Source organism: Sebastes fasciatus, chromosome 17 (genome assembly GCF_043250625.1).
Source record: "Sebastes fasciatus isolate fSebFas1 chromosome 17, fSebFas1.pri, whole genome shotgun sequence".
NCBI classification, from domain to species: Eukaryota; Metazoa; Chordata; class Actinopteri; order Perciformes; family Sebastidae; genus Sebastes; species Sebastes fasciatus.
In genome coordinates, this window is record NC_133811.1 from 18,047,363 (window position 1) to 18,073,181 (window position 25,819).

The 25,819-nt window shown below is 38.5% G+C and overlaps 2 protein-coding genes and 3 non-coding genes across 6 annotated transcripts; 1 reads left to right on the top strand and 4 right to left on the bottom strand.

Annotated features, from left to right (window-relative positions):
• Window positions 1-3,079: 3,079 nt before the first annotated feature.
• fam83hb (family with sequence similarity 83 member Hb) lies at window positions 3,080-18,006 on the top strand. 2 transcript variants are annotated; one of them, XM_074612576.1, is made up of 8 exons: window positions 3,080-3,369; window positions 10,014-10,184; window positions 10,298-10,630; window positions 11,885-12,049; window positions 12,197-12,321; window positions 12,440-12,997; window positions 13,143-15,525; window positions 16,317-18,006. In XM_074612576.1, the coding sequence occupies exons 2-8, from the start codon at window positions 10,062-10,064 to the stop codon at window positions 16,335-16,337; spliced, it is 3,708 nt and encodes a 1,235-aa protein (XP_074468677.1). In that variant the 5' UTR covers window positions 3,080-3,369; window positions 10,014-10,061; the 3' UTR covers window positions 16,338-18,006. The 2 variants fall into 2 exon arrangements, with proteins under 2 accessions (XP_074468677.1, XP_074468676.1); XM_074612575.1 differs by lacking the exon at window positions 16,317-18,006 and having other exon boundaries at window positions 13,143-15,709.
• Window positions 18,007-18,107: 101 nt separating this feature from the next.
• Window positions 18,108-25,463, bottom strand: LOC141753910 (synaptonemal complex central element protein 1). The gene is made up of 11 exons (XM_074612584.1): window positions 25,310-25,463; window positions 23,780-23,824; window positions 23,632-23,694; window positions 20,861-20,935; window positions 20,612-20,659; window positions 20,389-20,443; window positions 19,203-19,292; window positions 19,022-19,085; window positions 18,829-18,895; window positions 18,573-18,713; window positions 18,108-18,489 (listed from the first exon to the last, which is right to left on the bottom strand). The coding sequence occupies exons 1-10, from the start codon at window positions 25,323-25,325 to the stop codon at window positions 18,610-18,612; spliced, it is 627 nt and encodes a 208-aa protein (XP_074468685.1). The 5' UTR covers window positions 25,326-25,463; the 3' UTR covers window positions 18,108-18,489; window positions 18,573-18,609.
• Window positions 21,150-21,283, bottom strand: LOC141755076 (U8 small nucleolar RNA). Its single transcript, XR_012590785.1, has one exon. It is a non-coding gene; the product is annotated as a U8 small nucleolar RNA (small nucleolar RNA).
• On the bottom strand, window positions 21,729-21,858 carry LOC141755077 (U8 small nucleolar RNA). Its single transcript, XR_012590786.1, has one exon. It is a non-coding gene; the product is annotated as a U8 small nucleolar RNA (small nucleolar RNA).
• LOC141755075 (U8 small nucleolar RNA) lies at window positions 22,131-22,263 on the bottom strand. The gene has a single exon (XR_012590784.1). It is a non-coding gene; the product is annotated as a U8 small nucleolar RNA (small nucleolar RNA).
• Window positions 25,464-25,819: the final 356 nt, after the last annotated feature.

The following is a 25,819-nucleotide window of genomic DNA, read 5'->3' on the forward strand; positions in this document are numbered from 1 at the left end:
ATTCACGTTTTGGACAAAAGTGTGAGAATAATCTGCTGAATCATCTACAAATGATGATTTGCATACGTACAGTAGACACACAGCGTCACTGGATCTGAGTATCACCTGCACTGTGACTGTAGGGCCTTTAGGAAAACAAGCTTCCCAAATCCATCCCATAATAAAGAAGCAGAAACTGAGCAGTGTAGCCTGCAGCAAGGGACTCATATGGAATGCAGAACTGTTGAAGTCTGCTGATTCAGTGTTTTGCGATGGAGAAAATCTGCATGTGGCTCATTTACACAATCATTTACACTCAATTTTCACAGTGTTTCAGTGGTTCAGCATGGTTTCCAAATAAACTAAAGTGAGCCTATGTAACATTTGCCAATTATTACAGGATACAAGTAAACATTAGCCACCGCGAGCTACTGGTCATACCACACCAAGTCAGGCTGTAGCAGTAAAATCACTGAGTATATTGAATTGAGAAATTGTGCATTTTATTGAGTGTGAATTAAACTTTTCATTTGTATGAGGAAGACTGTGTTATTTCTTCCATCTGAATTATAGTGCAGCTTTAAACAGCTGCCATATATAAGCACACAGTAGGGATGACATCTAGGTTCTCTCGGGCCAATGGTGCTACATTTAAAGGGGTACTACGCTCATTTTCAAAATTTATACATGTTATATCTATGGTCTGAGTCAGTCCAAAAATATTAGTAAACATGAACAACTCTCTCCCAAATCCAAAAACTACTGAGTGCTAAACTCAAACTTGTGATGTCATCGAGCATAGAGTGTGGAACTGCTTCATAGACAGTGAATTGGGAGAGATGTTATAGATGACAGTGAGAGCACCCAGGGGACCGTTGTGATGGTGCCTTCAAATGAAATCCGTGAGCTCGTGTTTACGACATGAGAAGTCGTGTACACAATATGCTTGGCGTTCAAGTGGTTAAGTCGTGAGAACACCGCTGCTAAGCAACGGCAATATTAACGTTACTGTCGGCATCTAGAAGCCGGAGAGGCTAACAATTTAGCAAGCTAGCAAGTGGGTAACATAACGCAGTAAATGCAAAGGCATAATGACAGAGGAAAAAGATGAGGTTGTTGGGAATATCAACATTTTCCTCAGACATATTAAATTACAAAGAATTACAATATACTACTAAAATTACAATATATTCACTTATTATGCATAGAATGCACGAACTTCCATGGCCTCCGCCATTTCTGACATCATCAACAAACACGTCACAACTCGTAAACTCGGAGCTTTCAGAAACTTTCCACTTACGAGGTCGTGAATACCACAAGAAGGGGGCGTTCATATGGACTCTTCTCATGAAAACGGTAAACACGACCCCACTTGAATGAGTATATGGGAACATTTTCTGTTCCACAACTGGGAACACTACTAATAGAATAAAGCTAATTTGCGTATAAAAAAAAGTAAACAAACTTTCTTTGGGTGCATAAAATCAGTCTCCCATTCTCCCACAGACAGATTCAGAAACATACCAACCCCACATACAGAATAATAATAAAAAAATAAATAAATAATTAAGTAATACTAATAACAAATTTAAAAATAAAAAATTAATAAAATAAATTAAAAAATAAATAAATCTAATAATAATAATAAAAAAAAAAAGACAACCACCACAGGATAGCTAGACTAGACAGACAAAGATACAATCACATTTCCACCTATGTCATATCAGGGAAAGAACAGTAAAGAATAGCCAAGGTCAAGGTGTCTAATTAATAATTGGGCCCCAAATACACTCAAATTTCTCTTGAGAACCATGTGTGTTGCTTCGAAACCTCTCGAGGTGGTGTTCCCCTTTAATACAAGCAAGGCAGCCAACATAAAGTGCAAAAATACAACTTAAGGTGCCAAAATAAAACAAAACAAATGCAAAGCAGTGCAAAGACAAGACAGAAACACTCTAAAGGGGGAGTGCTAAAGGTGATTTATGTGAACAAGGGGCCCACATTTGCACATTTAAGCCTCCAGAAAAACAAAATCTATGTTAATGTGTTTTTGGGTAAAGTTTGGAGAACCTTCTGTTTCATGAAGGCTATAGATCAGGGGTCTGCAACCTGCGGCTCCAGAGCCACATGTGGCTCTTTAGCTCCTCTCCAGTGGCTCCCTGTGGATTTATAAAAATGGAAATGAATACCAGTTTTTTTGTTTTCATTTTAATTTTTATTTATCGTGTTTTATTTATTGTTGTAGGTCTATGGTACGACGGTACGACGGAGTATTAGGGCCCCATTGAGGAAAAAAACAATAAATGAGAAAAAAACAATAAATGAGATTTCGAGAATAAAGTCATAATATTACGAGAATAAATTCATAAGTTTACGAGAAAAAGTCGTAATATTATGAGAAAAAAAGTCATACATTTATGAGAAAAAGTCGTAATATTATGAAATTAAAGTCATAAAATTTAAGAGAAAAAAGTCGTAATATTATGACAATAAAGTCATAATATTATAAAGTAGTAATTTTATGTGTTTTCTTTTTTTCTCGTAAACTTCTGACTTTTTTTCTCATAGTAGTATGAGTTTATCCTCGTAATATTACGACTTTTTTTCTCGTAAACTTCTGACTTTTTTTCTCGTAATAGTATGACTTTATCTTCGTAATATTATGACTTTTTTTCTCGTAAAGTTATGATTTTATCCTCGTAATATTACGACTTTTTTTCTCGGAATATTAAAAATAAATTCTCGAAATCTCTGATTTTTTTCCCCTCACTGTGGCCCTAATACTCCGTACTACATTTGCACTTTGGCCCTCACTGCATTAGACTTATATACTATATACTTAGACTATAAACTGTGTTACCTTCATCACAATGCTCAAATGTTTTGTAGCTCCAGACAAATTATTATTTATTTTTTTGGCCTAAAATGGCTCTTTTGATAGTAAAGGTTGCTGACCCCTGCTATAGATAAAACAACAATTAGCAGCCTTCACTTTTTGAAATAGGCCACTGGGAGTGAACTTCCAATGATCTTCCTGAGCGATCAACGGGTTTTAGAGAGGAGGAGTCTGACCGGTGGGAAAGCCCTGCCTATCAGAGGAGCAGCCCGGCTCTTCCTCATTCAGCCTGCTGCTGCTCTGTGTCTGATGTGGCGGGAGGCTCTGGAGGTTCTCACCCCGCAGAGTGAAGCTGTTAGCCCGGGCCTGGAGTCCCTGAGGCCCCCCTGCGTCGCCTTGTTTTCACCGGTTGTGCAGTGAAGGGTAAACACACACCGGGGGTTTGGGTGGAGTTGTTGCAGCCCGGTCTGAGGAATGTGACGCACCGACGGAGAGAGAGAGAGACCCGTCGGTACAAAGAGAGGAGACAAGTTCTGCTGCAAACTTAGGAGGTATGGAGTGGAAAGAAAAGCCAAGTTTGCAAGTGCAAAATGGGACAAAATACCCATTTGTAAAGAGGATCTATTCTATTCTATTGTATCCTGTCCTGTTTTATTATCTTTTAATCATATAGTCTATAGTCCTATGCTCTATTCTAATTATATCCTACTATAGGCTACTTTATTCTGATTTGTTATATTGTAGTTTATCTATGTAAGGGATGTTTTTTAATCCTCTGCTTTTCTATTCTGTCCTGTTTTATTATCTTTGAACTAGTTATGTCTATTCTGTCCTATGCTCTATTCTAATTATATCCTGCTAGGCTACTTTATTTCTGATTTATTATATTCTTGTTTATCTTGCTCTATGTAAGTACTGTTTTATTATCCTCTGTTTTTCTATTCTGTCTTGGTTTAATATCTCTTAACTCTATCCTAGTTATGTCTATTCTATTCATTACTCCATCAATGTGGGTGGAATTAAAAAAAAAAAAAAAGTGAAATGCTGGTTACTTTCCTCACCAGCAGCCTGAAGTTTATAGAGGATTAATCATCAAGGTAGCTGCTGCTGCTGCTGTGCATTGCAAAACCTGAACAGTATTATTATTACAGTCTGAGCACACAGAGGGCTCCACGCTGGCTGGCACTGACAAACTGCTGCTTGCTCTTTCTTCTGACCTTTGAAGACATTAGAGAAACAGAGAGAAAAACAGCCACTTTTTTTTGTCAGACTGTGTAGAGAGCATTGTCTGCTCTGTATTGTGAGGATAGAGGGTGATAAACAACGGTTGAATAGACAGAGACACTTCGGTTGCACAATATGTATGGATTGCAAGGCTGTCATTAGGCTAACTTGACATCCCTCTAATTTAAACATGATTGGTGAGGCATGCCTTGTGTGTCGAGCAAGGTAGACACCCACATGTTGGGCTCTCGTGTTATCTTTATAGCAGATCAGTTTTTGTTTGCAGCTTTGATCGAAACAAGAGACGTATTGATTCACCTTTACAGGCTTTTCCTCCGATTCATTCAAAGTGACTCACTGGAAAGGAATAGTCCAACATGTGTTTATAATTTGAGGGGAAAAGTTTGTAGTGCCAGCTTTTTTTTTGTGGCACGCCGCTACATGGTGTGCTTCTTATTATAGATTTCATTCTTGTCCCACTAGCCATATGCCCAAGGCTGCAGCCCATTCATAGCTTTGTTTGCATTGTATGTGTTCACAAGGGGGCATTGTCTCAGGTTGTAATTCATGTACGAGCAATGTCGTGCTTCTGGGTGAGACAAGAAGCCAAATAGACACATTTTTATGCTTTTATTGCTTGGTTTTCCACTCAAGAAGACCGCAGACATTAAGGCAGTTGGAACAGATGACGAGGACCTCAGTGGACCTGTTTTTCTAGCAGTGCTGTTATGCAAAACACAGGATAAGTGCTGCCGTTTGCCGTCACATGCAGCATACATTCACCTGACCTTGAGCTGTCTTCTGCGTGGCATTCAACAGTCGCGCTGAAGTGTGATGATATACAGACAGACAAGTCGTTCTCTGTGTTTGCTCTTATCTATGTTTGTGTGGGTTAATCTGCCGACAGTGGCACTGAAAGGCCGTGACAGGAGCATCAGGAGACTAGTGGCTCATCCCTCCAAACCTGTTTTCAGGTATTCGTTTCTGACTCCATTCACACAGAAATTTCGCACAAAATGAATCAACCGAAGAGGTATGCCGGATCAATCGTAGTGTTTGTTTAGTGAGGAGTGTTCAGATTGCTGTGTGTGTGCGTGTTGAGAGAGAAAACGGAAAATATTTTTATATTAAATAGTTTGTGCTCGATAGTGTGCGTCTCCTCAGGCTTGTTTCTCTGGTTTACATGTTAAGACAGATAAAACAGTTCCCTCCCTCATCTCTTTACGTATTGTTTCTCTCTCTCTCTTCTCATGGCAGGAATGCTGAGAATTCACACGCTTAGTGAACAAACATTGGGCACATCTGAATATTGGCTTTATCAGCCTTGAAGAGCTGCGGTCGGTTGCCTGCCCTGTGGTGGTTTAGTGTTTCAAACCGGCTTTGTTAATGCTGCATTTAGAGCAGGCTCGTCCTTGTGTGGGTAACAGAAAGCGTTATAACTAAGGGAGGAACGGAGAGAGAGAAAGATCCCTATCATCATGTCACTATCTACTGTTTGATGTATATTTGCAGTTGCTATAACAACAAACAAAGCAGCAGTATTTGTTTGAATATCCTACCAGTCAGCCAGGTGAAGGCGGAGAAAGTCTGCCATGCTTCTTCTTATATTGTGTTATTCCTTCTGTTGCTTCACTCTGCAGTGACCCAGAAGTCAGGAGGGTGAACAAACCTCGGGGCTCTCTCTTTAGTGCTACCGTGCTCCTGAGTCACCCACTAAGCTCATATATTCACCTCAGGGCCAGTTTTCACTGGTTCACTGTGTTCCTCTAGGGTGGGGTGTTCTTAGTCATCGACAATTTTGATGATCAACCAATTAATTTTTCAAGTAAAAATGCAGAACATTACCTACTTTCAGCTCCTCAACTGTGTGTTATGTGATGAGAAACTGAATATCTTTAGATTTTAGTTGCAATCTTCATTCTTGACATTTTTTTTTTGGAGTAAACAAAAAAATTAGCAATAATGAAAACAATCGTTAGTTGCGGTCCTCTTTATTTTTGTAACTGAACAGCAATAACAGCAGTATTTTCCGCTGCATATTCGACCACATTTGATCGTAAACAATACTGATATACAAATACCAGCATATGGTCAAAGTATTTTGGGCCCCACTACAATGTGCATTTGAGTCAGTCCGTTGTGCCTGCCCTGTGTAAACGAGCATTAAGCTTTTTATTTTTTCTTATTGACAATATGCCAGCATTTGAGTGCCTTAACTGTTACAGTAAGAATTATGGCCAATGAGCCACTCTTAAATGTTTACATTTATAAAAGAAGTGACAAAGAAAACACATTCATCATTATCATACTGTATTTGTTTTCCCTGCTGTACCGAAAACATACCGAACCGTGACCCCAAAACCAAGTTACATACCGAACTTTGAATTCTGTGTACCGTTCCACCCCTATTACTGACTACTTCATAATTTGAAAAGCACTCGCAGTGCTTTTTTTTTGGCTGTTACTGTGTTGCCACACATGTTAGATTGCTTTTCAGAGGTTTAAACATTATGACGAGCACAGGCAGGTGCACATCTCTCCAGTTATGTCTGTTACCACAAGTCCTCAGGTATGCACTTTACTGCTGCCTCAGCACAATTCACTTGTATACAGATCAAGCCCCCAGGCTGCTAGATTTCTTTTAAAAATTAAGAACAAAACACATCCAATAGTTGTGATTCTCACATTTTAGAAACTTGGCAGGAGTAAAATTATTCCATGCAAGCAGTATGTGCGTCTAACGTGCCTCCCTGCCCACTGTGGAACTTTTAACTGGGAACAGCACACCGCAAAGGCCAAACTTCTATGGCTCGGACTGAGCGAGGAAACAGGATGTCAGCCATTTTGCCAGCAGATGAATCACCAGAGAGCAGCATGTTGCAAGTTATCCCCAGGCTAGGCCAGGCCAGGCCGGGCTACCCGGTGACTCACCAGGCCTCTGACTAAACCAGCTTCTCCTAGTGATTGTGGGGTAGGACTTGGGGCCCTTTGCTATCAACACGATCTCTTTAAGTGCATGTGGAAGTTCACAGAAAACACATCTCACACACGCCTCTTAAGCAGGTACAACCTGACAAAACACCTACTCACTCACCCTCCCACTCAGACCCCAGGCACACACACCCTGATCATGTACCCAAGCTGTCAATCAACCGTAGTTCCTAAGGCTGAACGTTTCCGTGGTGATAATCCACACAGACATAAACACTTCCTGTTTTGACCACATGCATTGCAGCATGTGCAGAAGGAACACAATAATTATTCCTTAGATTTACAAAGAGTCTAATCAGCTTACTTTGGATACTGGAACTGTTTTAGTGTCTGTTAACCCAGATCTCCACCATCAGATGATGAATTCGGTATGCAGCTGTCAGGACCACATTAAATATCAATGAGGGGGTGTCCTGGTTGGCTCAGTTGATGGTGCATAACCCATGACTGTGTTGTGGGTAGGAATCCAGCCTGGGACCTTTGTCAGTGATCGTCTATCTGATCTTTTAGAAGCAGAAACCACAAAATAATTCACAGATGTCAAATAATGATGGCCATACGTACAGTAAACAAAGTGGATCGAACCAGCTTTGTTATTAGAGCTGAACTAATAGTTAAAGCTACGGTAGGTAATGTTGAGAAACTAGCAAGAGTACATTAGACTTTAAAAATTATTCAACCGAAAAAACCCAGCCCAGTGTTGACGACTCTTTTACAATTAAAGAAGCTATCAGCACTAGCTCCAAAAGTCCCTAAATCTAATGAGAACAGTCCGTCCTTTCAGGCATCCCTCCAAAGTCACTCCCCAAAAATTATCATTACGAATATGAACATATCATAATGAACGTAAACAACGAACATGGCTATTGTTTGTGCTCACAGCTGTCAAGTTAGCAGCTTGTGGAAGACTCAGATGAGTTCACGGGCAGAGTGTGAGCAGGCAGGTAGGTAGACAGGCAGGTAGGCCGTTCAATCATTGATCAGTCCTGCGACAGATACCGGATTTTTTTCTTAGTTTTGTCAGAGCATTTGATTTATTGATTGCTGTCGAGATGTAATTAGAATTTAAATGTTACCAACCCTAGCTTTAATTAAACTTTTTTGATAATCAACTAGTACTTTTTCATTCAAAAACGCATTGCCTTGTTTCAGCTTCTCAGTTGTGAGGATTTGCGGCTTTTCTTTTTTCTTATGTGATAGTAAACTGAAGTTTTTTTTAGGTTTTAAAGTGTTGGTCAGACAAAACAAGCAATTTGATGGCCAAATGATTCATTGATTAATCGGAAAAATAATGAAAACAATCGTTTGCTGCAGTCCTAATTATTATTATTATTATGTCCGTCCTTGTTGTGTTTTGTTGTTGTAAGGTTTCTGTTTTTCCGGTTTAGTTGTCTTTGCCTTCCATCTGTCTTGTTTTTTCATGGTGGCTTATTGTCTCTTTTGGGCTCTTAAGGTCTGTGGATCAGCGAAGTGAATCCTAAACTTCTCCACCCTCTTGTTTTCATTTAAACAATCGCACATTCAGAAATTGTTATCAACAATGTTCCTTTTATTACCTCAAATTAAGTCAGTTTAAGTCCTGGCATAGCTAACAGCATACTCATCGTGCTCTCCTAAATCAATTTGTGTGTCTCAGTAGCAGCTTGAAGCATGACGCAGCATGAAGATTTACTGAGTAGAGATATGAGAGAACCTGTCTCTACACCTCTAAATGCCTTTCCCACCTCTCCCTTACACCTCCCTTTCTCTCACTTGACTTTCTCCTTTCCCTTACTCCCATTGTATTATCCATATGCTGTTGTTTTTCTTTGTTCTTAGACCCTTTATGTACAGTTTTCTCACAAGCCAGATTGAATTTCAGTTAATTATTGGTGCTATCACAAGTAGGATATTTAGTTGCTGATTACGACTCTAATGTTACATTACGTTAAACGAGCAATTAAGCACAGTGCATAATGCCATGAGTGAGAACTAAGTTATCTTAACTTATACAGTTTAACTATAAAAATGGAGTCTACGAGGAAAATGATGATGCTTTGGGGTTAGATATTTTGTCTTAGGAAGTTGCAAACTATATCTTTGTATTGCTCTTTATTATTATTATTCATGGTCATCCAGTCAAATATTATAATATACGACATAAGTTGTGAACGGTTATTTATAGCTTAGTGAAAGTGTTAATAATAAAAATAAACCATCAACCTCAATGTAATTATTAATGATTCATGGAAGAATGTGGGGTTTTCCTCGACCAAAGAAAGAAGAAGTTGATCAACACTTATACGATTTTGTTGGCTAATCGTTTCTCCACAAAGAATCACACAAAAGCACCACTTTAAATCTTGTGTTTACAGTAGATTTGCTCATAAGTTTCTTGGAAATAAGTCATTCGTCATGAAAAAAGCATTACAAAAAGGAATAATCGACTAAAGAATCTGTACCTTTCTCTCCTCAACTGCATTAATTTGCAATGTAAACTTACAAACGTGGCCCTCGGCTGGGGAAAAAATTAAAATCTGTCACAACTGTTAACGTTTGCCGGAGTATAAGCGTGTGATTTGGTATTGTGTGCCGGTAAAGGTGTGTTAATATGAAAGGTGTACTCGTCAAACTAACTGCACAGGGTTTTGACTCAACAACAATAGACTCTTTGTGTAAGAGGTTATAGGTAATCTGTCTTTTTGTGTATCCTGACACAACGTGTTCTTCCTCTCACCACTCTGAGGAATATTTAGTTGAATAATGAGTATTGTATATGGAGGAGTGGTAATTGAAGACAAGATAATTGTTTTGTGTACCTGTTTGCTCTGAGATTCTTAGAAACCTGTAATGTTATTTCTCTGAAACAGGCTGAAACAGATGTCTGAACAAATGAAAATATTAAGTTGTAAATAAAAGTATTGTGCATCACATTTTTTAATTTACCAACATCATTTCTCTTTCACCGACCTTTTTGTTTCTTTTTGACTTTTCTGCACAGGTTCAAATTCCTCCTCCCTCGCCTCTCCTCACCCAGCCCTGTCCAACCATGACGCACCGATCCCAGAGTTCATCTATTGGTGAAAACCCCCTCGACCCAAACTACCTTCCCCCACATTACAAAGAGGAGTACCGCTTAGCTATTGATGCCCTGATAGAAAATGACATACAGGTAACACTCCACCTTTCTACTCATGTGAATCAAATAAATATATAATAATTGAATAAGACGTATACATCGGTTTTATGATTTAATGAATATGGGTGTGCCTCCTTTCACACCAGGGTTACTATGAGTTCCTCCAGAGCGCAGAGGTGGTCGGTTTCCTGGCACAGTCGGAAATTGAATTCATCAAGTCCACAATCCAGACGCCCAACCTGTCCTCCAGCGTCCCAGAGCTGACATACCATGATGGAGGTCAGGAGGCTGATGGCTCCTCCGACACCTACTGGCCGGTGCAGTCCGACCTGGCCGCCCCGGGGCTGGACCTGGGCTGGCCGATCCCACAGCAAAGCTTCATGGGGCCCACGGAGGTCACCACTCTAGTCAACCCATCCGACCCAGACATGCCAAGCATCAAGGAGCAGGCCAGGAGACTCATCAAGAATGCACGCCAAGTAAGTAAAAGGGAGGGATAGGAGGGAGAGTTAAACTTGCATATCTGGTTTGCTCTCAGCTGGTGTTTCCGAGAAAAAAAAGGCATCTGAAGATGAGATCAAAGAATTCCACGTTCATAAATTCCAACTTATTCAGTGTACAAGAACAAATGTACTACTTTTGTTTTTAGGCACATACCGTACTTTTTCATAGCTTATCTAAAAGTGGATGGGTGGGAAACACCTATGATGTAATAAATTAACAGTATTTCTTACCACTTTTATCCTCTTTCTCTGTCTTATCAGTATGTACGGTACAAATCCAGATGTTGAGATAAAGGGCTGCTAGTGACGAGTGTATGTGTGGGTTATGCTACCTTATTGTTAGTTTAATCTTACTTTTTATCTGCCACTGCCAAACTATGCCACCACTCCCTTTCAGATTAATTTCTAACTAGCTTGCCTTTGGCTGAATTCAAAATATAATTAACACGCCAAATGTCACGAGCAAGTGGTGTGGTGCGCTGTGTTGTTATCCGGCCGTCATTTCTGTGTTTGTGTTTAGAGAGTACATGTCTCTTTTACTGTGACAAAATGTACAAGTGTGACTCTCCTGTGTTTGTTTCAATATGCACATAGAAGACGGACAGGTTTTAAGATAGGAGTCATTAATCTTTCTATACCGTGTTTACTATGTAAATTTACTAGAGATTAACGTACATTGTATTGCTGGTACACTGACCGTAGTTAAATGCCCATTTTGTCTCAGTTATTTGGTTGAGAGCCAGGTGTTATTGTACAATATAAATGTAGTCATTATAGGACCTGAAATAGGCTTGGTATTTTTTGTGACCCAATGCAGTTGAGTGAGAAATATCAAACTCCATTAATTTGTGCACAATATTTGCAATATTAAAATTCAGTATTCTTTTTTCATATCTATTGAGCAACGTTAGTACACAAATTAGTCTTAGCGTCCTACTTAATTATCACACTATCAGGAGAAACCTTTACGCAATCCTGTCAAAAGTACCATAAACACGTACATTTTTATTATGTACAGTCCTTTTTTGAGAGCCTAATGCTCTATGCTTTATCTTCTTTTTCGCTGATAAACACAATGAACAGCCGCCACTGCCAAAGTTCCTTCAAATTATGTAAATGTTCAGGTGTTGCAATTTTAAATGACCTATTATTATAAAACTAGACTCATAAAGACCATGATATACTGACCGAATCTTGACTAGTTTTCTTGTGTTTGTGCTTCTGCTTCAGGTTATTGCTGTGGTGATGGACAAGTTCACAGATGTTGACATTTTTGCGGACCTCTTGGATGCAGCATCACGCCATGTTCCCGTTTACATTCTACTGGATGAGCAGGACGCCCATTACTTTGTCTCTATGGTCTTACAGTGCAAAGTCAACTTGGACCAACATCCTGTGAGTTTGCCTTTTCATTACATTTGCTCAAAAGACTGGGCTAACAGTTGGCTTTTTTTGTTTTGGCATTTATTGTGTTTTTTACTTCTTTATAATTTCCACTAAGGCTTGCATGTGTCCATAACATGATTCAATTTGGTTTTACAGATGGTACGTGTCCGGACTGTGGCAGGGATAACCTATTATTCCCGTACGGGGAAATCATTTAAGGGGCAGGTGAAAGATCGTTTCCTACTGGCTGACAGCAGAGCTGTGCTCAGTGGTAACTACAGGTGAGCCATTTAATTGTAGTAAATACGTTTTCATTAAACTCTCAAGGCTCTCTTGCCATTCATTCTGTAAATGCAAGTACTTTAATTGCCTCCACTTTGCTTTCATATTTTCTTTCAGTTTCATGTGGTCCTATGAGAAGATCCACCGCTGCATCGCCCACCTCTTCCTCGGGGAGCTGGTTGCCACCTTTGATGAAGAGTTTCGCATTCTGTTTGCTCAGTCAGAGCCTCTAGTGATTGACCCATCCAGTGGAGCACTTGCTCTCTCTGACCACAGCAGCACCAGCAGTTACTTAGGCAGCCAGTTTGGTCTGAAGAGGACCCAGTCTTTGCGTAACCCCATAGGTTTCCGCAGGCAGCCTGAGATTGCCTCTGGCTTCCCCTATGGAGAGCCTGATCGCAACCTTGGACTTCCTTTCCGAAGGACCGATCCATTTCGTCACACAATCGAACCCGCGGCAGGAATTACAATAGGAAAGTATTCCCAGCAGCAGTTTCGTCTGCAGCAGTCGTTCATGGAGCAGGGGAGGTCCATAGTTTCCAGGCAAATGGAGTTGAGTACCAGTTCCTTTAAGAGGCACAGCTATGCAGAGGGAACCCAGGAAAACTACACATCGTCGAAGCAATACATGAAGCACAGAGTCATGAATAATCTGGATGAGACAGACTTCCAGAGGTAGTTAAACCCTTTAATACCTACAACTGTTTTGAATCTAAATTATTCAGAATCATTATATGTATCACCATGTGACTACATGTCTTTCTTTACACATAACAAATTTATAATCAAATAATTAAGAACCACTGTATTTTCTTTACAGGGAGCAGATGCAAAGTAGCCATTTCTACACTGAAGGGCCTGGGCCGGGTTCTGGACACGGACAATACGACAGACTTCGAGGTCGTTCTTCACAACTCTCCATTGACCAGCTTTCAGATTCAAACTATCGCTCAGATCTGGAGCCTCCACCAGGAAATTATGGCAGAGACTACTTTTCATCTGAGGACTTGAAAGGACCTGAGGGGCACCAGGCACCTCCATTAGCTGGGAGGTACGGAGGAGATTTCACCAATAAGAGGCCAACCGTAGGTCAGGCGTATGCCTGCCAGAGCTCACCCACGCAGCTCCACCCACCAGAAAAGAAAAAGTATGGCAAACAATCTGATCAAGAGCCTGATGAAGATCCAGATGCTAGGCAAGGCATGAGGAGTTGGAGAATCGAATCCTATCTTAGCACTTGTGAGGACGGTGGAGAAGAAGGTCTGACTCAACCTTTGGGGCCTGATGCATTTGAAGATCCTCCCCCATCTCAGCAGCCAACTGCCACTGAAAATTCAGCTCACCGCTTTGGAATAAGGGATCAACCGACTGTCCTCCCCAAACCCAGACCAGATATCACAAGACCGCGTTTTGGAAAGCCCATCTTACCTGAGAGCGACATGAAAGACTCTGCTCCAACAACAACCAAGGATCTGCAAGGGAGGGAGGCTGAGAAGGAAAGGGAGAGTGAGCCAGAGAGGGGTGCAGCGAGGGAGATGGATGCAGAAATGAAAGAGAATACAGACCTCTTCCTGTCCAAACACGAATCATTCCGTTCACGTATTAACCCACTCCTTCAACGTAGCTCACGTCTGCGTTCCTCGCTCATATTCTCGTCTTCCAAGGCAGAGATGCACAGTGGTAGCCTGGGCCTCAAACAAGCCACAGACACAGACGAGGAGTTAGACTCAGTGCGCACTTCCTCGATTGTGGCCCAGATCCTCGAGAAGAGGAGGTCATTTGAGCCTTTTGAGTGGAGAAAGAAGGCTGAGGAAAAGGAGAAGGAGAAAGAAAGGGAGAAAGAACAGGAGAAAGAGAAAGAACGGGAGAAGGAAAAAGAACGGGAGATGGAGAGAGAACGGTGGAAGGAGAAAGAGCGGGAGAGGGAGAAAGAAAGGGAGAAGGAGAGAGACGGGGAGAAAGAGAAAGAACGGGAGAAGGAGAAACAGCGACAGCAAGAGGAAAAGGAGTTTCGATTGAAAGAGGAGATTAAAGCAAAAGAGGAAGAGTTAAAGACAACATCAACTGTCACATCATCATTATCTATGAACATGAATGACCCAGCTAATAGACTGCAGTATTTCAAAGACCTGGCTGCCAAGAGGAAAGCCTCAAAAATGGGGACAGAGTCATCGTTAAAAGCCCCAGAGCCTGCTGAGAAGAAGCCAGACCTTTCTGATAAACCTCCCGTAAAAATGTCAATAACTCCAAGGACAGTCTCTGTTAGTTCAGCAGAACCTGAACTAAAGAAGACAGACATCTCTGCAAAACTGGCAGAGCTCAGTCGCAGATCTTCATTCAGTTCCTCAAAACCACCCATAGTCGCTACCAAGACTTCTGTGAGCCACGTGAGGTCTTCCGAGACAACTCCACCTCATAAAGAGGAAAATGCGTCAGAGGGTCAAAAAAGGGATATCTTCAGGTCTCTAAAGCCCCTTCCTTCACCTAAGATCTTCAGGAAGGATCCGTTGAAGCTCAAATCCTTGAATCCTCGTCGCATCTCCTCTGGTGAAGAGTATCTGACCACGGACGCTACAGATGCAGAGAAGAGTGAACTGAAAAAGAGTCGCTCTCATAGTTCCTCAACTCTGCCACGAGATGACAAGTTTATGGGATCTACTACATCCATCAACACACTCGGTGAGGGAAAGGGTGAGGGTAAGACACTCGACTTCTTGAAGAAGCAGACTCAGAGGCTAAAGGGATTCCTGGGGCCCAAAGATAAAGAAAAGAAATCTTCAGGAGAAGATAGGGGCATGAGCACGGTCAGAGAGATCACTGAAGATTCAAGCAAAAAGCTGAGTTCATCAACTAAAGATAAAGGCTCTTCCACTACTGACCAAACTACAGCCAATCACAAGGCATCCATCGGCACATCAGGCCCATCTCGATACCAGACCCCGGGCAGCTCTGTTCTGTACAATAGCAACCTAAGAGATGACACCAAAGTCATCCTAGAGCAGATCTCGGCCAACAGCCAGAAGAACCGACTGGAGCGAGAAGAAACCGGAGGGGGTGACGGCGGGGAGAAGGGGCTGGAGAGACAAAACTCCATAAAAAAGAGTCGATTCCTGCATCCGGTGGGCAACGTCCAGGAGCGAGAGGGATTACTGAAGAGGATAGAGAGTTTGAGGAAGGAGAAGAAGGTCTACAGCCGCTTTGAGGTAGTCTATAACTGCAAGGATGATGTGTGCAGCGTGGATGGAAAAGAGATATAAACAAATTTGAGTAGTAAAGACATGTATTAGTGGAATCAGGGGGTTGGATTAAATTACAATACAAAAAACAGCTGTTTAAAATATAAATCCTGTATTGTTTGAGTAAATCAGATGCAGCAGTATACAGCACACTTGTAAAATGTGAAAGAACAATGTCTTTGCAAATTTCTGAGCCATAAAAATGATCAGATATGTTTTAAAAACATGTTTAAGTATTACGAAATTTAGATTTTTAATTTGTTCTATCAGTTTGAAAGTGGAAATAAGTCTTTGAAATGTACATAAACAATTGTGTTTTTAATTATATATATTTTTTATACATTGTAATTATACATAATTACAAACATAATTATGTTGTTTGTATAATTGAAAGTAGTTTTGAGATTGTTTGACATAGTGTTTGCTTTTGTGTAAATAAATGTTGGTGGACAAGCTATTGTTCATTGATTTATATATATATATATATACATATATATATATATAGTATACACAATAGAAGTACACTAGTACAACTATATGATTGTTATTATTATTCTATATTAAATACTACTTAATGTGGTTTTACCTTTACTGGTATACTGGCTAAATTTAAGAGTCTTTAAGATAAGCAGGACATTCTTAGGAGTGTCCCTCGTGATACTGACAGTAGAGAGGAGAAGGAGGGAAAGGGCAGACGGAAATGGGTGGGAGTTCATACACTGTTGCATTTACTGTTATCTCTGTCGTTCTGTTAACAGATGGGGAATAGCCTGGGATAACGAGACATGGAGGAGCCACCTTTTATATGGAAACTATTTATGCAAGACGATCAAAGAGACCCATTGCCCATATGTGCCAACGCCACTATCAAAGTACCTCTGTGGCTCAACACTTCAGCCTTTCCTGGATTTTCACACAAAGTAATAAAACTTGAAAAGACGATATAAATATATACAAATTCTGAAAACAAACTAAAAGTCATTGGGTTTGGAATGTGCCCGTGTGCCAAGACCTGGTACTACTTTGACCTTATATGGTGACTGAGAGAAAGAAGAGTGACTCTACTTGCATACTGGCTGCATGGGCTAATGTTTCACCTAACAGAAAAAAGGTAGGGTAATGTACCTGTAACTGAACTTGTATGAACGTGACTGAGGGAGTTAGAGAGGATAAAAGAAAGATAGTACATATTGCACCTGAGGGATAAGAAAATAGATCAATGCAAGTTCAAAAACATGGCGGAATATGACTGCGTGTGTACAATACCAGTGTTGTGTGCTTCTGCAAGTGTGTGTGTAGCTGGACTTGATTGAAAATAAAAGGGAGAAAGTGTCCTTGCTGATTCACCGTGTGCCAATGTCCCACCAAGGGCATTACCAACGCTAGGACTATTAATAACCCAGACCAGAGAGCAAAGATGTGAAAATGAGATGAAGAATTGATGAAGGGTGAAAATTTAAGGGCAAATATGTGAGATTATAGAAAACAAAAAAATTAGACAAAATCAGAAAGTGAGAAAATGTGTTTTAAATGTCTAATTCTAATGTTGAGGCAGAACGTAGAGCTTGTAGTGAACTTTACCCTCACAAGAGAGCGTTATGTACCTTTCTATTAAGCCGTGGACCCACTTCTCAGGGTTGAAGATGACAAATAATTATTCACACAGGGGCCTACAGGCTTTCATGGTTAGAACATCTAAGTGTGCTAGTTTTTTGTCGTATGCAATGTAAATAAAAACGTAAAGCACTACAGTTGCTGTGAATTACTGTAAAAAAAACAACTCAAAAACGTGCTCCTGTTTCTTATCTTTTGACTTTTAAATTAAATCAGTCATCAACCTATAAAGGAAAGGAAGAGAACAGCTACATTTTGCAGTACTGGAGTGGAGCCACGTCTCCTTACATAAGTCACTTAACGTCTGAGACCTACGCCCTGCTGCTAACTCCTTTTGTTGGTCTGTAAACACTAGTAAACCAAAGATTTAGTTACAAGGTACAGTTCTCAGGCTGCTCTAGAGCTCGACTTTTACAGTACATCAAAAGATCGGAGGCTCGATTGCCATATGGACACTTCAGGGGTTACACTGTTTTCTCTGCGGGATTATATTGTACATATTTATATAAATAAAAGAGCTTATTAATAATCGAGGACCCCGTCAAAAATGAGATGACACATCTCAAGGGTTTTTTCCTAAATAAATAAATTTGCATATAAACAACAAATTAGATAATAATGATCACCCTCACTGTACCATCAAAGTGCCTTGTGTTCATTTTTAATTAATATGCAAATTTGTGGTCTTGGCTGTAAAAAGTAAATGGCATTAAGTTAGGGGAAATCAGTTGCACAGGGTCAATATGTTGTTGTTTTTAAAAACCTCAGATAGTATTACATTGTATTTGAAATACTGCAAAAAAAGTCTTTTATTAAATCTCTTTAAAACTGAAATTGAATGTGGCTGTGTGAACATATATATACAATGTGTGTGTATATTGTGGTGAATGGTTGTACTGTTTTCATTCATAAAATAACCCCATTTGAAAACAATGTCATGTTAAAAACTTTATATTTTTAAATATATGAACACCTTTATATTATATCAATGGACAATATTTAAGTAAGATGAACATTGTACCATAGGGGATACTACTGCTGGTGTCTGAAAAACACCATTTACCAGTTACAGGTTTCATGAATACATCAACATAAGCCAATGCCTCACAGAACAATTCGTATAAAAACACAAGTACTTAGAGAAAAGTAGCCAAGGACACAGGAATAAACAGTTTGGCAGGCAAACATTTTACTTGGCTGTCGCTGGTATAAATCGACAAGTCAACAAATTTTCTGTTCTTTTTTATGTTTAACTGAAGTTTTAGTTTTTTGTTGTGTGGGTTTGGCAGAATCCTGCAACCCTTGGACTGATGAAACCTAGAAGTGTGAGATATAAGGTTTTCACCTGATAAGAACTGATCATAGTGCATCTAACCGGGAAGAAAACAAGAGACTATTACCTCTGATTCTTTAAAACTACCCAACAAACAGGCAGTTTTACTCCTCCTGAGTCTCTGCAGCTGTTGCCGCTGGCTGCTTCTGTTTCTCCATCTCTTGTAGCTCCTCATCGAGGCGCTGCAGCTGAGCCAACTTCATTTGTTCTGTTGGAATCACAGAACAAGATGAGATCAAATGGGTTGGACATGGAAAAGAAACACCATATTAATGTTTTACTGCTTGCAGAAGAATGGGCATACATTATGAGAGGGTACTTACCAGCTGATAACAGCTGACTTCTTCTATTCTCAGCACTCTCTATTTCATCTGGGAGCCTTTCTGGAGTCTAAGTAACAATTTGAAGGTTAACAGTCATTAACAATACCAACAACAAGTCACATTTTCATCATTCTGTTTTAGAGATGTCGATATAGATGTCCAACTCATTTTTATGTAAAATAGACAAACTTACAAAGACAGAGTGCAGATTCTTATGCTGCTCTATCAGTTGATGAAGTTGGTTTTCAAACTTCATCCTGCAAAACAAGGCGGACTTTAGTCAATTTATATGACATTCATAATGACATTTGATATGTATATATATATATATATATATATGTATATTTTGTAATCATAGCACTTTTAATAGGTACCTCTGCTTCCGGTGTTTAAGCTTGAATTCCTGAATTTCACATCTGTACTGTTCCAGCAGCTCCTCATTTTTCTTGTTCTGATTTAACTGCCTGCAAAAAACACAGGATTCATCACTCAGTACAAGATATAAACATATCTAGAAATATAAAATATTTCCACCAGTGCCGTCATTTCACCTCAACTTTCAGTGTGCAAAGTAGACTTGGCACAAGGTTTGAAAATTGTCACACAACTTTGACGTGTTGTTCAGGAATTACATCACAGACTGCAGCATATTCCTCATATAACATTACATTAACACTTGATCCCATATACATATACAGTAAATCTACAGGTAATGTGCCCTTAAGAACAAGTCTATTGCAATGTAAACCTGCTGTGTGTGATACTGGATATCATCATCACATGATCCTGTGACAGTACACAAAAAATGCGTCACAGCCATGACTACTTAAGAATGCTACAATCAATCACACTGTATTTAAATGCAGTCTATTATCACCGCATACATGAAATGTGCTTACATATTATACTTGCATATGGGGATTAGATTAAATATAACAATGACAGTAAACAATACAAACAAACATAACATTAAAAAAGTGAAAAGTTGACATGAAAAACAAAGAGCCACAGAGGTATAAAACTCAAAAGCCTCGATGCTACACAACGTCTTCCTTAGGGCTTTTGATAATGTGTAAAGTAAGACACAGTAGATGTCTTCATTTGAATATCTTAAATCCATCTTGGTGGAGGTGAGCCTAGTCAATATATGCCACTGAATAAAAGTGTATCATTAAAACGGTACATTGATACACTGGAGTCAAATTCCTTGATACTTGTCAAATAATGTTGATTCTTATTATTTTAAAAGTTTAAAAATTATATCAATATATAAATAGGATATTAGGCAAGACATGAACAATGTCTTAATATACAGTACAAATAGAAGGACTGAAGAAAACTAATCAAATATGTCATAGTAAATATTAAATACAGGTCAAATTTGACACAAGGAAAAAATATCCAGGATTCTGGTAAGTTGCTGCCATCTAGTGTTACATATCACAAACACATAATTGAGGTCTCGCAATATGGAGAAGGAAAAATGTCCATGTGTCACTTCAAGCACACTCCTTACAGCTGAAGACTTAATATTTTGTATCATATTAGTGCAGATCTTACCTGACAGAGTCCTGCTCAGACTCCTCACACTGGAACTGCAGCTTCCTGCACAACTCTGGAGGAAAGACATCACAGCTCATCAGCTGATTCATATTTATTATATTTTTGTAATAAATTTGTTTCTAGACACAGTCAACAAAAAACATTAACCCTGCATGGCATCAAATCTTCATACTTATTGGACTAGAATCATTCATACGCGTACAATTGTTTGTGTGTGTACCTTCTTTTTCTTTATGGATTCCTTCCAGTTGGTAAGCTTCAGTTTGTACTGTAAAAACAACAACAATGCCTGGTAATAATATACAAGAGTAACATTATATATAGTACATAACATAAATGGTTGTCTAGAGGATAGCAAATACAGTTATTATCTCCTTTAGTAAGTCTTTGACTACATCTCAGCAACAGGTACAATAAGTACATTGTATGTGGATTAAATACAATTATTATTGATGATTTTGGGTCTTACAAGTTGCCAGCTCTTTCTGCAAAGAGTCACTGACTGATTTGATGTCCTTCATTTCTTCTTCCAGGGCTCTTTTACCTTGAATAAAACACAGTGTAATTTAAACATGACAACTGCTATAATTATTGCAGTGTAAATATTTGACAGCTATAGGGTCACATAGCAACACCTGAGAGAAGACATGGCATTGCACTGTTGCATATTTCTTTACTTGTTACACCACATCAATCCAAAAGTACAGTTTCTACAATACAGATTCATTTTTAATTTATTTTTTATATTAACATAGTAGGTCAGAATGAGTCTTGTAGGGTGTTGCTGTTCCCTACAAGATGGAGATATTAATCATATCTCATGAGTTTCCATTCATCATGTTCTGATACTCCTTGGTAGGGAGTAACAGATAAGGATGTACCTCACTGAAGATACTGGCTCAATGATGTCAGAACTATTATGATCAGTACACACAGCTGTCTCACTCACGGTGTTAAATTCATAATAGTGTTCAACTTTCACTTGTTACATGTAGTTAAATGTGTTTTGTTTAAACTCGGATCCTTACAACACTTTTTGCTCCATATGCTATTGTTTCGGTTAAACCTAAAATTAACACGTGTTCATTAGCATACACACAGCACATACTGCCTTCTCATTGGTGCACATTCACAAAGCTTTCTATCGATAATCAGACCTCCATGTTAAAGGTTTGTCACATTATACACTCAGTTTACCTCTATAGGACACACAATAAAGTCTGTGTACATTTCTAAACGACAGTCCATGTACGCTCCTCGCTCACATCAATCCAAAAATACAATTTCTTCAGTTCAAAATTCATTCTTGATTTTTTTTTTTTATATTAACATAGTAGGTCAGAATGGTTTTGTAGGGTGTTGCTGTTCCCTACAAGATGGGGATATTAATCATATCTCATGAGTCTCCATTCATCATGTTCTGATGTACATTTATTATTAATGATTTTGGGTCTTACAAATTGCCAGCTCTTTCTGCAAAGAGTCACTGACTGATTTGATGTCCTTTATTTCTTCTTTCAGGGCTCTTTTACCTTGGATAAAACATAGTGTAATTTAAACATGACAACTGCTATAATTGTTGTATTGTGAATATTTGACAGTTATAGGGTCACATAGCAACCCGTGAGACATGACATGGTATTGCACTGTTGCATATTTCTTTGCTTGCTAAACCACATCAATCCTAAAGTGCAGTTTCTACAACTCAGATTATTTTTTATTTTATATTAACATAGTAGGTCAGAATGAGTCTTGTAGGGTGTTGCGTTCCCTACAAGCTGGAGATATTAATCATATCTCATGAGTCTCCATTCATCATGTTCTGATACTCCTTGGTAGGGAGTAACAGGTAAGGATGTACCTCACTGAAGATACTGGCTCAATGATGTCAGAACCATAATGATCAGCACACACAGCTGTCTCACTCACGGTGTTAAATTCTTAATAATATTCAACTTTTACTTGTTACATGTAGTTAAATGTGTTTTGCTTAAACTCGGATCCTTACAATATTCGTTTAAAGATTATTTTGCTCTATATGCTATTCTTTCGGTTAAACCTAAAAGGAAACACGTGTTCATTAGCATACACACAGCACATACTGCCTTCTCATTGGTGCACATAAACAAAGCTTTTTATCGATAATCAGACCTCCATGTCGAAGTTTTTTTCACATTATACAATCAGTTTACCTCTATAGGACACCGCTACACGCGATCTAGTGCTCATTTCTAACTGGTATTGATGTAATTAAAGAAAAACACAGCGCAATTTAACCACCGGAAGCGGAAGTGTAGGTTCACAAAGACTAACAAACATGTCAAGATGTAATCTACACAATGCTCTCGCTACGTTTGACGTTTAAATTCGCGCTGACTTGTACAGAATAGCGAATACGGTAGTATAATTACAGGACTCTTATTAATAATCTCTTAATACGACAGTTTTATTTAAAAAACCGTACCACAACGCCGAGACGAGCGCAATAAACACGAAGGCGGAAAGACGCGGCAGTGACTTCTCTGACTTCACTTTGTACTCTTTGCTTTACCGAAATGCTTTACAGTAGATTGAAAAAGGTAATAAGATAAGATAAGATAAAAAAAGATATTCCTTTATTAGTCCCGCAGTGGGGACATTTGCAGTGTACAGCAGCAAAGGGGATAGTGCAAAAAACAAGATGCATTAGCTAACACAGTAAAAAAAGAGCTAAACAAAGTGTAACAAAATGAACCATTTAAATAGAAGGAAGTATAAAAATAAGAGCAGTATATACAGTATTGACAATAAACAGACTATTAACAAAATTGTACTACAGTGGGAAATGATAATGCACAGTGAGAATGAAATGAAATTACACCTGAAAATATCAGGTTATTGTTATTGTTATTGTTTTTGGTGTGTAAGTGGTCTACTGGGAGCAGTGCTGAAGCAGTTGGACTCATGATGTGAGGACTTCTGCATAGTTTACCAACGCAATCCAAATGATGAAATGTTGAAAAAAGTTACAACATACAAAGGAAGTGGAGGTGTGTCAATTCGAAACTAGAAGAAAACAAAACTCATCTCCTATTTGTCTGAAAGATGTCGCTATTGGGTCTGAAGAGACCTATACCCTCCATGTCAATTTACTTTGAGCTGTTTAAAATACGACATGCAATGTGCATATGAGAATTAAAAATATAAGATTTAATAGCAACTAGCAAAAAACGTGATAAATTAAAGTCAGTCAATCCCTACCTTGTTGCAACCTCCTTAATTTGCCCATCATCTGTTCAACTTTGGGCTCCTGCATTTCTCCACCTGACAGCAAGGCGTACAAATGTATCAGCCTTGTTTTGGGGTTTTCAATATTAGTTTAATTTGTACTTAGTTTGTGCAACTTTACCTCCTTTCAGTGGTGTAGCATTAATCAAGTCCTCAATGTTGAATCCTGTTAAATAAAAAGATTGTTAGATAAGTGAAAAGTTTTCAATCCCATCATGAACCACTTTGCCTACAACAGGGGTCAGCAACTTGCGGCTCCGGGGGCCACATGCTGCTCTTAAGCGCCTCTCTAGTGGCTCCCTGTGGATTTTAAATTTTTTTTGTTTTTGAGAATAAAGTCAGAAGTTACGATAAAAAAAATTCGTAATATGAGAATAAAGCCATAAATTTAAGAGAAAAAAGTCATAGTATTATGAGAATAAAGTCATAATATTATAAAGTAGTAATTTTATGTTATTTTCTTTTTTTCTCGTAAAGTTATGACTTTATTCTCGTAATATTACGATTTTTTTCTCCGTAAAGTTATGCCTTTTTTCCCCTCGTAATATTACGACTATTTTTCTCGTAAAGTTATGACTTTATTCTCGTAATATTAAGATTTTTTTCTCGGAAAGTTATGACTTTGTTCTCGTAATATTACGACTATTTTTCTCGTAAACTTATGACTTGATTCTCGTAATATTCCTACTTTTTTTCTCGCAATATTACGACTTTATTCTCGTACTATTACGACTTTGTTCTCATAATATTATGACTTTATTCTCGTAATATTACGACTTTTTTTCTCGTAAACTTATGACTTTATTCTCGTAATATTATGACTTTTTTTCTCGCAATATTACGACTTTATTCGCTTAATATTACGACTTTATTCTCGTACAATTACGACTTTGTTCTCATAATATTATGACTTTATTCTCGTAATATTACGCCTTTTTCCCTCGTAAAGTTATGACTTTATTCTCGTAATATAATGACTATTTTTCTTGTAAACTTATGACTTTTTTTCTCTCGTAAAGTCATGACTTCTTTCTCGTAATATTATGACTTTATTCTGGAAATCTCAGATGTTTTTTCCCTCAAAGTGACCCTAATAATCTGTAGTACATTTGCAATTTGGCCATCACTGTATTAGACTTATATACTATATACTTAGACTATAAACTGTATTACTCTCAACACAATGATCAAATGTTTTGCGGATCCAGACAGATTTTTTATTTATTTTTTTGCCTAAAATATCTCTTTTGATTGTAAAGGTTGCTGACCCCTGGACTATAAGCAAGTGTTAGCTGTAATGTGTATCTTCAGGTTGGCCTATATAGGTACATTACAAATACAATTAAATGACACTTATTTAACTGTAATATTTGAGTGATTAGCCAGCTATAAAGGAAGATACAAAACATGTAGCCCCTGTCTTTCTATTCTGTATTTACTAACGTTACAATGCTGTCAACAGCGTTGTAAAGGTTAGCTTGAGCATTAGCTCCATAGCTACAGAGCTAACAACAGCTAGCTGGATGACAGAGAGTACCGTTATAAATAACCGTCTCTCAGCTACATGGTTTATTATTGTAGGTATCTTAAAGTCAGTTTACATTTTCCTCTAGAGTAACTGATCGTTCCATTTAAATGTACTGGGTCTAACCTGCTGGTTCGTTCATGTTTATCCAGTTCAGAGGACACAGAGGAGTCTTTAATAAACTATTACTGCGGAAGTACCGACTGTTTATTCCTACTGACTGAAGGGACGTGCGCAAGAGGACCGGACGGAACGCGACGTTTGGCGCCAAAAGGTGTTCGTACACCACAGTAGCAGACTTAATTTATGTACCAGTATTTACATATTATATTTACCTACAGTTACAGATATAACATATATATATATATATATATATATATGGTAGCAGACAATTTATGTACCAGTATTTACATATTATATTTACCTAGTTACAGATATAAAATATATATATATATAGTAGCAGACAATTTATGTACCAGTATTTACATATTATATTTACCTACAGTTACAGATATAACATATATATATATATATATATAGTAGCAGACTTAATTTATGTACCAGTATTTACATTTACCTACAGTTACAGATATGACATATATACAGTATATATATATATATAGTAGCAGACTTAAT